At 33.1% G+C, this 16,103-nt stretch overlaps 2 protein-coding genes across 12 annotated transcripts in view; one reads left to right on the top strand and one right to left on the bottom strand.

The window, feature by feature from the left end:
• Nucleotides 1–8,266, top strand: part of LOC107621358 (protein NLP9) — an 11,769-nt gene extending 3,503 nt beyond the window's left edge. Inside the window, exons 2-10 of one of the 10 annotated variants that reach the window (XM_021115060.1) lie at nucleotides 3,873–4,167; nucleotides 4,261–4,940; nucleotides 5,313–5,357; nucleotides 5,498–6,111; nucleotides 6,142–6,226; nucleotides 6,291–6,414; nucleotides 6,579–6,878; nucleotides 6,968–7,142; nucleotides 7,477–8,266. In XM_021115060.1, the coding sequence (XP_020970719.1) occupies nucleotides 3,999–4,167; nucleotides 4,261–4,940; nucleotides 5,313–5,357; nucleotides 5,498–6,111; nucleotides 6,142–6,226; nucleotides 6,291–6,414; nucleotides 6,579–6,878; nucleotides 6,968–7,142; nucleotides 7,477–7,789 (2,505 nt within the window). In that variant the 5' untranslated portion in view covers nucleotides 3,873–3,998 and the 3' untranslated portion in view covers nucleotides 7,790–8,266. Of the gene's footprint in view, nucleotides 1–2,564; nucleotides 2,666–3,872; nucleotides 4,941–5,312; nucleotides 5,358–5,497; nucleotides 6,227–6,290; nucleotides 6,415–6,578; nucleotides 6,879–6,967; nucleotides 7,150–7,464 lie in introns of those variants that run through there. The other 9 variants (XM_021115059.1, XM_021115062.1, XM_021115057.1 and 6 more) reach the window with 9 other exon arrangements.
• Nucleotides 15,258–16,103, bottom strand: part of LOC107623737 (developmental protein SEPALLATA 1) — a 4,100-nt gene continuing 3,254 nt past the window's right edge. For both annotated transcript variants that reach the window (XM_016326095.2, XM_016326097.2), the window contains exons 6-7: nucleotides 15,692–15,828; nucleotides 15,258–15,613 (exon numbers count right to left, since the gene is read on the bottom strand). In XM_016326095.2, coding sequence (XP_016181581.1) covers nucleotides 15,517–15,613; nucleotides 15,692–15,828 — 234 coding nt within the window. In that variant the 3' untranslated portion in view covers nucleotides 15,258–15,516. The remainder of the gene's footprint in view (nucleotides 15,614–15,691; nucleotides 15,829–16,103) is intronic.

Here is a 16,103-nt window from a genome sequence, read left to right as displayed (position 1 = left end):
TATATTAAAAAATGATTTAATTAAATAATAATATAAATATGATACTAAAATAACATAAGAAAATTAAACTCATGATATTTGTATGTTTAATTAGACATGCTATGGCAATTACTAAAAATAACAATGAAAATGATTTTTAAGACTCTTTTTGGACTGTATCTTTAAATACAGATTAAAGAAATGGAGACAAAAAGTGCTTAGAACTATGATATATAGATATTGACACGAATACGAGATACGCGAATTTAAAATTCTTATAAGACACGAGGACATAGCATATATATAAAATATAAAGTATTTTTTAGATAAATTAAAATGATATTTTAGTATTTTATTAATATTAAAATATAAATTAATATTTTAATTATTTTTAATATATTTTTTAATTATATAAAGTATTTAAAATATATTTTGTTTTAATCATTCAATGGTATTTAGGTGTGTTCAAGCGTGTCCAGAAAAAAAATTTAAATTTTTTATTAAGACACGGTTGGATATAGAAGACACACGTGTCGAACGAGTGTCAATGTGTGTCAGTGTCCAACCCGGAGACACGACAAATTAAGAAAGTATCTGTGCTTCATAGGCTTATTAGAATAAGAAACGGAGAGATAAATACATAAAAAAAAGTCTCGAAAATAAAAAAAAAAATTGCCACTCCAAAATAGGACGAAAACTCAATCAAAAGAAAGAAAGTTTCGTTAACTTTTCTTTTTGTGTTGTTCTCATAAAAATGACAAATTTTAAATTTCAATTCTCTCTTCCTTTTTGTTTAAGAAAAGAAAAAATTGATTTAATTTTTTATTCAAATTAATAATTTAGATGTTATATTTTTTAATTTGTGAATTTTGATTTTAACCATATGATCTCTTTCTATCACTAAAATTTGAAATTTTGTCATTTTTATGAGAACAAAATAAAAAGAAAAGTTAACAAAAATTTCTTTTTCTTGATTAAGTTGTGTCCTAATTTTTGGAGTAACAAAAGAAAAATATATTTTTTTTGAGACTTTTTTTATATGTAATTTATCTTTACTTTTCATTTTAAATATTTTTTTGTCTTTATTTTTTTATTTTTGAAACTTTTTAAATAAATTATGTATATTGATATTATATAATTAAATATGAAAACAAATAATAGGTTTTTTACTAATTTTTATGAAAACATATAAATTCGAATTAAAATGAATCATTCTTAGGTTTTTAACTCACTACAAGAAAACAAGTTTTTTGCTACGTTTTTTAAGCGTAGCAAAAAGTTCAGAAAAGTGTAGCGATAGCTTTTCGCCACGCTTTTTGAACTACTGGCACACTTTTGAAAGGCTGCAAGGGTACCGGTTGCTCTATCGCCACGCTTTTCGTGACCTATTCCACGCTTTTTTCTTGCCACATTTTTAAAGATGCCCCGCTTTAAAAGTGTGGCCATATGTGTGAAATATGGCTACGCTTTTAAAGTGTGCCAATAACATGCCATATGGCTACGTTTTAAAAGCGTGCCAATAGCAAGACATATGACTACGCTTATAAAACGTGGTTGTTGATGCCCACTGTAACGTATATATATCTTAATAAAAAAACTTATGAATCTCACATTTTTAATAAGGGTAATGCTACGGTGCAGAAACAAATTTTTTTCTTCACCTGCTGAAATGTGGTGTAAGCAGGAAAAGGAAACACGTGTTTAGATGGGTTCCTATTTAGTCCGACAAGTACTGCAGTACTGCAGAATTGACATGAAATGTGGGCCAACTTATACTTAATTAATATGATAATTAGTTATTTGGGTTTTTTGGTCTAAAATAGATCAATTTTTGTAAAAAAATGGGCTGGATTTAAGATATGAAAGGTAATTTCTTTTTTATTATTTTTAAAGGTAACAATACATTTAATTTTGTAATTAACCCATGAATGTTTGTGGGTATAGTGTGTTTTAGGAATATGATGTTTGTAGTGTTAAATTATTATATATTTTTTTACAGTTAAATTATTTAATTAAAAAATTATTATTAATAAAATTATTTATTTAAACTTAACTTTTCTATGTTACAAATAATTTTAAATTTAAAAAATTTTAGATTTTTATTCAATTTTATCATATTAACCATGATTTTAACTTTCACGCCACCTCCCAATGCCAGTCTCATTACTGTCAGTCATTGGCTTAACACTTGATCATAAACCTCTACAGTTTTTCGCAGATTATAACTAAACCGCTACAAATCATAGCTGTTTATGCTATATACGTGTTCACATGTATTCCGCAACGGATAGAGATATGAAATTTTATAAACAGCTATATAAAATAATTGCACTCGTATGCAACGAAAAAAATTCAATCGTTGGAACTTGTATATTAGATCATCAAATAATTTAATAATGTAAATTATACTTAAAAAAAGGAAGAAAAAGGGAACTACAACTTCGAAGAGTTTTAGCTGATGAAGTTTGAGGCTGTCTAGAGTTTACGAAGACAAAGACTTTCTATTTTTAGTAACTTGTTTACGTAGTAGGCTTACCTTAGCTTAACTCGGCTTGCACCAGCTTTTTGTCTCTCTTCTGGTTCCTCTTCCTTTATATAGAAGCAATCTTCTTACACCGTTCTCTCAATCCTCAGTCTCATTCCCTTTTTGTCTCCTTACAACGTACTAAAATAGATAGACAGAGAGGTAGATTGTTGTTTATTCACATTTTTCTGGTGTGTTTTGGGAATTTTCTTAAGTAGTTGTTTTTTTTCGTATGTTCTAGGTTTTTCTTTTGGACCTGTTTGTGGGGTTGGTGAATTCTGGATTTTAATTGTAAAGTTTGAAGCTTTTCTGAGTTTAAATGTGGGACTTTGCATTGATTGTAAAGTTGCGCCATTCTGAGTGCATTTGGTTCTTTATGTGCTGTACTGTTTTGGTACATTTGCCATGGTCATTTGGAAGTTGGGGCCAAATATTCAGATTTTTCTTATTTTTACCATTTTTAAGAATTTGTATTTAGCTTGAGCGCTGTTTTTCAATTAAGTTGCTGTTGTTGTGATTTTGAAACAGTTTCTGTCCAAAATTTGATTTTGAAGCAGTTTCTGTACAAAATTTATCTTTAATGCAGTTGAACTTGTGCCAATTTTGAGGATTAAAATTATTTTGGGAATTTGTCAATAGTTTTGGATGGTGATTTTTTAGCTTTCTTCAACAGTTGGTGTGTGGATTTTAAATATAGGATATTTTGAGCGACTGATACGTACTTCCAAAAAGACTTTTGATAGTTTGAAAAAAAAAGTTAAAAATAGTTAATGAATATTAATTTTGATCGCTTTGAAAAAATGATTTTGAGAGAAATGATAGGTTTTGTAACAGTGAGATTGGTTGAAGTTGAGTTAGCATGCTAAATTTTAGAGAGCAATTTGTATCAGATAAACAAAGTGTTTTGTAAATTTTCAAATTATATATATTTCAATTTAAAATCTAATTTGCTTTTCTGAAAAACTTTTTTGTACAAATTTCCTTGGTTTAAAATTTATGTATCTGATTGTCTGTATTTGGGATCAAGTTCTAATTTGGTCTTTAAACTTTCAAACGTTATGTTTTAGTCATATTTCAGTCCAAAAAAATTTCAAAAACGGATTCTAATACCAAAAAATAGATATGATTTAACAATAAAGTTGTTAACGTCCATGTCAATCATTTCATTAACTATGTGTCAAATTTAATTGAATCCGTTTAAAACCTTTTAAAACAAAATAGAAGTTTAAAAGTTTAAAAACCAAATTAAAATATAATCCAAAAGTTAGGAACGAAAATAGTAGTTTACCCATTTTTTTCTATTTGTTTAGAGAATATTTGTAGTTTAAGTTTTGATTTAATTTCCTACTCTTTAATGATGACTTGGCAGAAGTGTTAACTTTTCAGGCTTGTCGGACGCTGATAATCTGGGAAGGAATTTCAAGTGGAAACTTGCCAACAAAAGAACTCTAACACAGGCTGAATTTTGATTTGAAGTTTGTTTTCTAACATAATCATGGAAGATCAGTTTTTCTCTGAGGGAGAGGGAATTGGGTATTGGACACCTCCTGGCGCTCAATTCGATGGACCAAGCATGATAGACAACGGAATAAAAAATCTTGTATCAGAGGAGAAGCTTGACAACCTCCCTGATCTCATGAACTTCGATAACCTTGCTGGTTGGGGTAATATTCCATCTGTGACTGATCATAATTTAGATAATGGAATTTCATCACTTGCCTCTATGCCGTATTCTCCACCTGATGCATATAGTTTAGTGGAACAGGCCAATGATCCATACTTTATGACAAAAGATTGTGGAAATTATAATGCTATTGAAACCTCCTTGGGTTTCGATGAGAAGGCTGTGTTACAGCAATTGGAGACCCAACTTGGGTTGTCAGAAGATGCAAATGATATGAATAACATAAATGGATCACTTCAAGAATTGAGTGCTGCTGACATGGGAAATTGCTTGGTGCCTAGACCATTTGCTTGGTCGCTTGATGAGAAAATGCTGAGGGCTATGAACTTGTTTAAGGAATCAGTTGGTGATGGAATATTGACACAAGTTTGGGCACCAATGAAGCATGGTAATGACTTCATCTTAAGCACAAGTGAGCAACCCTATTTGCTAGATCACATGCTAGCTGGATATCGAGACGTGTCGAGGGAATTTACCTTTTCTGCTGAAGACAAACCAGGGTCTTTTCCAGGGCTTCCCGGACGTGTGTTTATGTCCCAAATTCCTGAATGGACCTCCAATGTTGGGTACTACAATAAAAGTGAGTACCTGAGGGTGGAGCATGCAATTAATCACGAGGTTCGTGGATCAATTGCGGTTCCCATAATTGATACGCTCGCTGAACCACCTTGTTGTGCTGTACTAGAACTTGTCACTACAAAGGAAAAGCCTGATTTTGACAAAGAACTAGAAATTGTTAGCAGTGCACTCCAGGTTGGTTTCTCTTTTACTCCCATTTGCTTGTTTCACTTAATATTATATAATGTTTGGGAAACATGTTAAATGTGTTTTTTGTTTGATGTTTCATATTCTTTTCACATTGTCATGAGAGACTTGGATGTTTTACTCCAAGGTTGTCATGTAGAAATTTCTGCCCTGGCTAACAAAGTATCTTATGCATTCAATATGATGTTGTGACCATAGTTGAGGAGCAGTTAGGCAAGTAGAAAAAATTCTCTGCATATGAAATTAGTTCTACTTTGCCATAAGTGAAACAATAGAAATCATATGCAGTAATCTTTTGAATGCTATACTCATACATGCACATCTATTTATAGTGGGAAATCTTTTGATTTGTTTTTGCAGCTTGTTAATTTAAGGACTACTACGTCTCCACGACTTATGTCCCAGGTACTGTTAAGAACATGCTTCCCCCAACCGCCCCAACAACAATAAATAGAAGACAAGGGGCAAAAACAAAGTTGAACTTTCAGTATGATGTGTTTTTATCTGGATTTAAAAACTTCTTACTCTGATTATTTTATGTGCAGTGTCTATCAAATAACAAAAGAGCAGCTTTAACAGAGATAATTGATGTGTTACGAGCTGTGTGTCATGCGCATAGTTTGCCACTGGCATTGACATGGATCCCCTGTTATTATAGTGAGGGGATAGGAGATGAAGCTTCAAGAATACGGATTAAAGATGGGGGTAAAATTCCTGGTGAAAAAACTGTACTATGCATTGAAGAATCAGCTTGCTATATAAATGATATTGTGGTAGGAGGATTTGTTCATGCATGTGTTGAACATTATCTCGAGGAAGGGCAAGGTGTAGCTGGGAAAGCGCTTCAATTAAATCGTCCATTCTTCTATTCCGATGTGAAGGCCTATAATATTAGTGAATATCCCCTTGTTCACCATGCGCGAAAATATAAGTTGAATGCTGCCGTTGCAGTCAGGCTAAGGAGTATTCATACCAATGATGATGATTACATGATAGAATTCTTTCTACCTGTCAATATGAATGGAAGTCAAGAACAGCAACTTTTATTAGACAATCTATCAGGTACTATGCAGAGAATGTGTCAGAGTTTGAGGACAGTATCGGATGCTAAATTATACGGGATAGAAGGTTCGCAAGTGCAGTTTTCAAAGGAAGAAGGCTCGAGTTTTTGCTCTATGTCTAGGGGAAACTCTCATATGGCGCCGGATGGTGACCATGATTCGGTCCAGCCTATGTCCGTGACAAACAATGAAACTGAAGCTGCTCATAACCAGGTATATCTTAACAGTTGCTTCATTTGAGAAATCATTTACTATAATTTATGATTCAACTTTGTAGGCAATGGATGGATCAAGAAAGCAGATTGAGAAAAAGAAAAGTCCAGTGGAGAAGAATGTTAGCTTGAGTGTTCTCCAGCAATACTTCTCCGGTAGTCTTAAAGATGCGGCTAAAAGCCTTGGTGGTAAGACTACTACAGCTTTGTCCCTGCAGATTTCTTTTAATTTATTCAATCAGAATATTATTTTGGGCTAGATGATAGATTCTGGTTCTAAAAATATATAGATGATAAATATTTGTGAAAAACACCAAGATGATTATTATTGACAAGTGATTCTTGTTGAACAGTTTGCCCAACAACCCTGAAAAGGATATGCAGGCAACACGGAATTGCAAGATGGCCATCGCGCAAGATCAATAAAGTTAATCATTCGTTAAAAAAAATACAAACCGTGCTTGACTCAGTCCAGGGTGTGGAAGGAGGACTGAAGTTTGATCCTTACAAAGGGGGATTTATGCCAGGAGGATCAAGCAACCAAGAAATTAATGCACATAAAAGTTCTCTCTTCTGGAAGAAATGTTCTGGAAAATTTCCTGATCCTGCATCAAAAGATGCAGTCACCGTATCTCCGGCATCTGGTAGCAAAGGTGAGAATTTAGCTTCTGCATTCAGACATGCTTATATCTAATTCCAAGGGTGAGTTGAAGAAAAACAAAGCTTTTTTCTGTTTGTGTAGATTCAAAACCAATAGCCATGGATGATGGTGGATTACGGCAGGAACCCTTTCGGGTTTCTATTTTGGAAAGTTCTAGGTGTGATATAGCCTATCACAGTCCAAACACCCTCGGCGAGCATCACAATCCCACTACTTCAAGCATGTCAGACTCGTCGAATGGCTCTGGCTCTCGGAAATTTGAGAATCGGAAACATTTGAAAGCCAAATCACCTTGTCTTGATAAGGGATCAAAAATTAGTGTCAAAGCTGCCTACAAAGAAGATATGATCCGTTTCAAGTTTGATCCTGCAGCTGGTTGTCTCCAGCTCTATGAAGAAGTTGCAACAAGATTCAAATTACGAATCGGATCTTTCCAACTCAAGTATCTCGACGATGAAGACGAATGGATGATGATGGTAAATGACTCAGATGTGGAAGAATGCATAGAAATATTGGATGATCTTGGCACCCGTGCTGTGAAATTTCTTGTTAAGCATGTCAGACTCGTCAAATGACTCTGGCTCTCGGAAATTTGAGAATCGGAAACATTTGAAAGCCAAATCACCTTGTCTTGATAAGGGATCAAAAATTATTGTCAAAGCTGCCTACAAAGAAGATATGATCCGTTTCAAGTTTGATCCTGCAGCTGGTTGTCTCCAGCTCTATGAACAAGTTGCAACAAGATTTAAATTACAAATCGGATCATTCCAGCTGAAGTATCTCGACGATGAAGAGAAATGGGTGATGATGGTAAATGACTCAGATTTGGAAGAATTCATAGAAATATCGGATGATCTTCGCACCCGTGCTGTGAAATTTCTTGTTAGCGACCTAGTGGTTTGAGCAGCCGTGGCAGTAACAGTTGATGAATTCAATGAAGCACAAAAAATCTTTGATCTAAATAATCCCAATGGCACATCCAAAATACTTCGTAGAAATGTCTTCATCTGACTTGTGTGGCTAAAAAGCAATAATGAAATATTGTTGACGGACGAATTTAATGTGACAACTGAATTCTTCAATCAACATATTTCATTAGCATTGCCTTTTAGGCACAGAAGACGTTTCTATAAAATTTTCTGAATGTGGCATTGAGATTATTTGGATCAAAGATTTCTTGTAATTTAATTTTCACAGAGGAAAGAACCTTGAAGCATGACCATGCTTTTTCAAAGTATCTATTTTCAGAAGGTAGGATAAAAGTCATGTATATTCTAGTGCTTATTTGTGACTATTATCTTACCTTCTGAAAATAGACACTTTGAATAAGCATAATCATGCTTTAAGGTTCTTTCCTCTCTGAAGATTAAATAGCTTATAAAGTTTTATAGTTAAATAGTTAAGATAAATAACTCTAGTTTGCTTTTATCCCAATTTTTATATAAAATCATCAATAATTTGGGATAGATATTGTAAATAAATTTTCATATAATTTTGTTATTTTTATTCTCACAGGATAATCTAATTAATAATAGAAATTAATACCGTTTCCAGTGTATTGTCTGTGAAATTGTGCATAGACTGAAGTCAAAGAAAAAGAGCTTATTATTTATTTTTTTAATAACATAATAATATTATATTAATAAAATATTATTAAATTTTAAGTGACCCCAATACATCTTGCTTGCATATACCATATACTATATATAAATATTGATATATATGTATCTCCAATTTGAATCGGTCTCAATTGATCCCTTGTTACTTCTCCTACGATAAGTATTAGTTCGAGATAGGGATGACAGGATTTGAACCCGTGACATTTTGTACCCAAAACAAATTTTAAATTTCTCATAGAAATCGATTGCGTTGATGAATAAGTTCTCAATGCTGTCCAAAAACCTTTCCTATTCCAAAGAGTGTTTTGGATTTTTTTTAATCTCGAGGTGCGTTTATTTGGAACTGTCGTGTATCTAATATAGTGATAGTGATTGCGCTGATGAATAAGCTTTCAATGCTGTCCAAAAACTTTTCCTTTTACAAAGTTTTTTGGATTTTTTTTATCTCAAAGTGCGTTTCTTTGGAACTGTCATGCATCTAATATAGTGATAGTGATTGCGCCGTTCAAAAACATTTCCTTTTACACAGAGTCTTTTGGATTTTTTTTATCTCGAGGTGCGTTTTTTTGGAATTGTCATACATCTAATATAGTGATAATGATTGCGTTGTCCAAAAATCTTTCCTTTTTACAGAGTTTTTTGGAACTGTCATGCATCTAATATAGTGATAGTGATTGCGCTGTTCAAGAATTTTTTTATCTCGGGTTGCCACGCATCTAATACAGTTTATTTTTTTCTGGATCTCGAGGTACGGTCCATGCATCTAATATAGTTTATTTTTTTTGGATCTCGAGGTGCGGTTTTTTAAAACCGCCATGCAACAAATAGTTTTTTATTAGGTTTAACAAAGAGTCAGAATTTTCTTTTGAATAATAGAAAGGGCGAATAGTGGGAATCGAACCCGCGTCTTCTCTTTGGCAAAGAGAAATTTTATCATTGGACTATAGTAAAACCAAATTTAGTACTCTCACTCATTGCCTTCAACTCTTGGCTGAATGCCCCTTTTGTATAAATGAATTGCTTCCAAAACTTGAAGCTGTCATTCGTAAAAAAGTCTAAGCACAAAGGACATTATTGAGGTTTCATTCTTCTCCATGGATAAATGGCAGCAAGGATAGTGATGTCGCACAAACAACAACAGAGGCATTTTGCAAAAATGCATAGGATTGTGGGTGGTAATGTTGTCCTTACTGATGCTTTTGGCAGCAAAAGGTGTTTTTATTGTACTAAAATCAATACTAGGGGTGGCAATGAATAGAGTTGGGTAGGATTTGAATCCAACCTTAACCCTACCCGCGGGTTGAGAAATACCCAACTCTAACTCTACCCACGCTCAACCCGCAGGTTGACAAAAACAACAATATTATAATGTAATCTAAAAAGCATACAAATTAAAAATTTAATTCAAATATTCAAACAATACAAATTATCACACAAATAACATAATTATCTCATACACAACATAACTATCATAGTATTGCTAATTTGATCCTTTTATAATAGTAAAGCACATGATTCTTCAAATTTGTAGTCTCATTTCTTGGATTAGCTCCAAGAACAGATTTGCAATGGTTGTATTTTGCCTTCCACTCTTTTTCCTCTTGAAATCGACTAAAGTATTGCCAATAAATATTCTTCAAACTCGATTTGTTGCTATTTTCAATCCAAGCAGACTCATCTGAAATAAAATTAGCGGTTGCTTCCACCGGGGGTTCTTGTTGTTGTTCTTCTGCAACCACATCTTGTACCATTACATCCATATTGGTACTTGACATTTCGAAGTAAATTTCCTACAAATATATTAATGTAAACAGCACTTACCAATAAACTCCTCTCTCTAATTTCTTAATGTTTAAATACATTTTTTAGAGAAATAAAAATTTATAACAAATAATTTATATGTATATAACAAACTTAACATAAAGCCATGAACTCAAATTAAAATCAACATATGTATTTAAACACCATAAAGTCATGAACTCAAACTCAAATTAAAATCAAATTAAAATCTGTATATGTACTTAAACAACATAAAACTATGAACTCAAACTCAAATTAAAATCTGCATATGTATTTAAACACCATAAAGTCATAAACTCAAACTCAAATTAAAATCAAATTAAAATCTGCATATGAACTTAAACAGCATAAAACCATGAATACAAATTAAAACCAAATTAAATAATCACTGATCAAATTAAAATCAAATTAAATAATAATTAATCTAATCTGCATATGTACTTAAACAAATATTAGTTTTGAAGGTAGATAAACATACTTTTAGAATTTCAGCACGAAGAGCAACGCTGAACGGAGAAACGAAGCACAGGATAGGGTGTAGCAGAGGAACGAAGGAACGCGAGAAACGGAGGAACACGACACGGGTAAGATGAACAGAAGAACACGACGTGAGCAAGCTGAACGGAGGAACGAAGCACGTGAGCAAGCTGGCGACGCGGGTACAGTGCAGCAGAGCCGGCAACGAGAGTGAGGGGAGACTGCAATACTACTGGCGACGCGAGTTAAGGCAGCCGCGAGTAAGGTGAGTAGCGCCGGCAACGGGAGTAGGGGTAGACGCCGTCAGAGTGCAGCAACACTAGGGTGCAGAGAGATTTAGATTTGAGAGAAGAGGATTAGCGTTCATTGTGTATTTGTGTTCTTGAGGCCTGAGGGGATGAGCCGCTGAGAGCTGTGAAATAGGATTTGCAATATAATATAACTAAGGCCAAGTAGAATTGTTAAAGTTGTATTTATTATATCATTAAATGAGAAATGAATTTTATAGAAATAAAAGTGTTTGATAAATTTGATTCACATGCACCTCAAATTTGATTGGATCGGATTTGATACCCACATGTAGAGTTCATGCTGCGAGGCCTAATCAACACTCTTGATCTTTCCTTTGATTCTAAGTTTTGATCTTTTTTCTCTATCTCAAAATGATGTAAATAATTTCGTGCCAAAGAAAAAAAAGAACCACTTTTCCTTTTTACTTTTGTGCTATACCCAAATAGAGATGTTGGACCATGATGCAAAGAATATCTTGCTGTCCTTGTCCAATTATAGTTGTAATATCCATTTGTTTGACTATGCACTTCTTATATAGACCTGCACAAACAACACTCATCAAGTAACAATTAGGCTTTCAAATCCGAACACTTATATGTTTGTCATTATCAAACTAATGTTATTGTTTCTTAAGCTCATTAATTTTTTTTTAATGGCAAACATAATAATATATATGAGGTAATGTTCAAAATAAATTGAAAGAGATAAAAATTAAAAATTTTCCTTTGATGATTTCACTTTAATTTGATGAACTTTCTCTTTCTTACATAAGAATTACTCCCTCTAAATATGGATTTTTTCATATAACCCGGGAATACAATCAACAAGACCAACCATACTAGCAATGCATATATACAAAGAACATCATCATATGGTAACAACCAATATTAAAAGCAAGTTCAAGTGGCCTTAAAAGTTCATATATAAGCCATATATCCTAATAAAATATTAATTAACCTATTTTCATATCATATATATGTCAGTTTTATTCTCCCTTTTGACATAAAAAATGTAAAAATGATCCAAAACTTGCACAAAAATATTTAGAGACATAAAAAATATTTTTTTAAATATTAGAGTGCATTAATAATTAATTACAGTCATCCAAACTGAAAGAGTCAAATAAAACAAGAAATAAAAATAAAACGTCTCAAAACTAAAATGGCAGAAATAGAAATAGATTAACAACAAGAGTATCAAATTTATTAGGCATTCGAGGTGAGCTTTCTCCAAATGCAGATAAGAAGACCGTAAGGAGATATATATGCATGGGCGTACATTATGATGTTGCTTTTGACTCAGTTGTTTGGTAACAATTATGGGACACGTCTTCACATCCAGTGGCTGCCTTACGTAGCTAGGCTAGTCGAATTGGGTAGATACAGTTAAGATTCCGCCGCTCTTGTATGATTGTATCGATGCATGTGCTGTGTTACCAACAAGAACGTTGTTAAATTGGCTGGTCCACTGTAGCTACTACTGTCGTGGATCTTTTGACGTTTCCGCAGTTTTAGACCCCTTGGGTTTGGCATATTTCATTGGCTATTGGTACCGAGGTATATATGTTTGTTATGTGATTTACTAGTTGTTATATTCCTTGCAATTATTGATCTACCGTATCGAATTGCAGGTGGGCGGGATATCAACCATCTTCAAGCGAGAAAGAGCCCAAAGTGATGCACTGAAGGCTAAGGCTAGACTTGTTGCAGCCCAGTGATGTGAGTGTTACTGTAGCTTCATTAACTGCGTATTTTATTCACATAGTATAGTCATTTGATGCGATTATTGTTAACTAATAAACTTTACAATTATTTCCCTTTTACATTTCACATGGAAAATTTTGTTGTGCCATGGCCTCAAAGTTTAAAGTCGAAAAGTGCAGTAGATATTGCTAAGTTTTAGAACTTGAGAGCCAATCCTGACCAACTAAAATACTTCTTCCTAAATCCTAAGTACTATTCTTAGCTATCATGGTGGCGGGCTCCATAACATCATCATCTCGTAGTACATCTCTCATGGGATCTGGTTCTTCACCCCCTGCTGGAGCTGGTATTATCCCAGGTGAAGTAACCATCGTAATCGCAAGCTCACACCAAAAGAATGATTATCAACAATTTCTCCAACATTAACGGGATTTAGATCAATTATGAAGGACAGAGATGCCATCAACACTGCTTCGGGTGCAACTGCAGCCACAGATATAGAGGCAACAATAGGCATTAAGCTAGCAGCTCCTGACAGTACTACAGATTGAGGATTTCGATTTCATCCTCCTGAACTAGCGACCACATCTCCAAACTTGACCAACAATTCATAGGTTCTTACTTCGAAAAACTGACAATAACATTGAAACAAAACTTGGAAACCTTCACTCTCTATTACAAAAGAGTCGTATTTCACAAAATCTCGCACAACAGAAATCAAAATCCTATAAATTAATTTCTCCACATATTTGATCCATAGACTCCCAATTTTTGTATTATAGTACTTTACAGCTCAGCAAAACTCGTAGATTGTCTGATAAAAATGTTTATTGAACTTTTATTAATAAATTTTATTCCATCTCGTATTTTTTTTTTAATCATCCCTCTGTAGTGTACAATAATTAAAAAATTATTTTTACTAGTTATTGTGAGTGTTACTCTGATGAGAAACAAATGTTCTGATTGTATTTATAGGACATACCCTTATTATAAATCGAAATTACCTATGTCAAAATATGTATACAATAAATCAAGTTGACCTGATCTCTAATCAATTTATTGATGTAAATTACCACATATTTTACCAATTAAGAATTTGTTAAAATTGAATGTTTTTTTTTTTTTGTCTTTTTTTATTCGTGTCCGTCAAAATTTGGATGGTTTGAAAGAACGACAACTTCTCTAAAATTTTATTTGATCGTTTTCTTATTTTTAACTATTCCTTTGACCTTCTAAACCACTATGAATCCCTCAACATCAAACCATATGTATTCATAAATATATATTACATCAAGCAAAGTTCAACAACATCCACTTCCAAAAGCAATCAAGTCGAGAACAAGCAAATATATTATAATTATCCAAGTTTTCAAACAAGTTTTAAGGTGTGTGGTTCTTGCAAGCTTAGGCTGCCTCCCTTTCTTCTCTTCCTTGTTCGAACTTGGCCTTCACATTCTTGGAAAAATACGGCGAAGATGCTTCTTAAGTAGACAATTGTGTGTGATGTTTATCTTCCTTGAGAGCGAGATTGAGAGAATGAACAATGAATGAAAAAGTAGAGTGAGGAGGAGGAGTAAATGAGAGATTGATGGAAGCAAGGGGGAGAAGATGTGGTAAGCAATAGAAGATTAGAGAATAGGGTAAAATTTAAAGGTGGCAAAGGTGGTGAAGGAGAAACTGGCAAAACAAGGTGGCGATGCCATAAGGAAGTAGGAAAGAGGAGCTGCCATAAGTTCTAGTTATATGTAAATGGAATTCTTTTTACTTTTTCATAAAAATTGTTACTTGTATAATTATAAGGTGATTGCTATATTGCCTTGCAAATGGTATTTAATTTGCTAAAATAAGTAACTAATTAATATTTAATTTTTTACTTTAAAAAATAATTTAGATAATTTAGGCATCCAAACAAAAGGCACTATCAAATTTGCGATAATTATGAATACCATTTTTCATCCTGTCAAGGAGATCTAGAGGTGATTACCGTATCTATTTAGCTATATGCTATAGTGAAGGAAAAAAATAATAAATAAATTTTAATAATACATATCAAATAAAATATGTTATTTCATTCTTAGTAATTTTTTGAGATAAATTATACACCAACACACTTTTCTTATTCTCTAAACAAAAATAAGTGCATATAACATTATTCATATAAAACAATAAAAAATAATTCAAAATAGCTTAGACTTTATCCCGACTTATATAATGAGATGTATGTTGCCCCAAAGTTTGTGGAAGTGTATTGATTCAATGGTTAATCAGTTTTGGTGGGGAAGCAAAAATAGAAAAAAGGAAAATTCATAGGATTAGTTGGAATAAAATGCTCACAAGTCACAAGAAAAAAGGAAGCAAAGATTTTAGAAATTTAGAAGCTTGAGGGCATTTTAACTTGGCTGCTTTTTTTAACGAGGAGGTCACACTTTGAGTGGAGAATACCAAATCATGCAATAGCTTTATGGTATTTGGGGCTAGCAAGAAACAAGGAAAATCAAACTGGTCATTCAGATAATGTTCTCATTCAAAGAGTCTATGACTTCTTACATTGCCATATGTCTATGGTCAGAGTTTTAAGCCAGCCACATCTGTTTTTTATACCAAAACAAAATAAAACAAAAGCACATTCCAGCATTTACACATTGATTGTGAAACACCAAGAGGCATTTTTGTCTTTTACACCTAAGGTGTTTGTTTTTATGTAGGCACCTAAATATATTTTGATTTGATGAGCTTTAGCTCAAAGCATCCATCCAGGAACAAATCCATTCACTTGTTGAGCCTGAGTTGTTGCCGTTATCTGATCTGAAGCTACAGGGTTGTACCTGTAATCAGGACTGAATCAAAGTACTAGGTGTTAAATTTCGAGATAACGTTCTTTATGGTCTTCAAAAATAGAAAGTGTTTTAGGTTACCCTATCTGCAATGTGGGATTGCATTCCAGAGGCTGGAAAAAGCCTTGAGAGTGAGCATTCTGTGTACCATATTGCATGCTTTGTTCGCCGGCCTCCCACGGTTGCCGATACTGGTTTCTTGAATTGATTTCCTCCAGCTGCCAACAAAGATTTTTGTGCCATGCATGAATCAAACCATTATATCAGCACTTAGCAGAGAAGCCTTAATGGGATGAGAATAACAACAAAGAAGAACAAAGATTGAAGATGCATTAACCAATGAATTATGCGTTATATGTATTTTTTCATTCTTTGGATTGAGCTGGATGAGTTCAATTAGGGAGTCAGTTTTTTCTATAAGACCAATATTAACTAAATTTGTAAATTATTTTTTATTCTACATTTTAAATCTTAAATTATATATCTTATATCT

Source organism: Arachis ipaensis, chromosome B10 (genome assembly GCF_000816755.2).
Source record: "Arachis ipaensis cultivar K30076 chromosome B10, Araip1.1, whole genome shotgun sequence".
Taxonomy (NCBI): Eukaryota; Viridiplantae; Streptophyta; class Magnoliopsida; order Fabales; family Fabaceae; genus Arachis; species Arachis ipaensis.
Note: the sequence above shows the minus strand (reverse complement) of the source record. Positions and strands in the feature narration are given on the sequence as shown.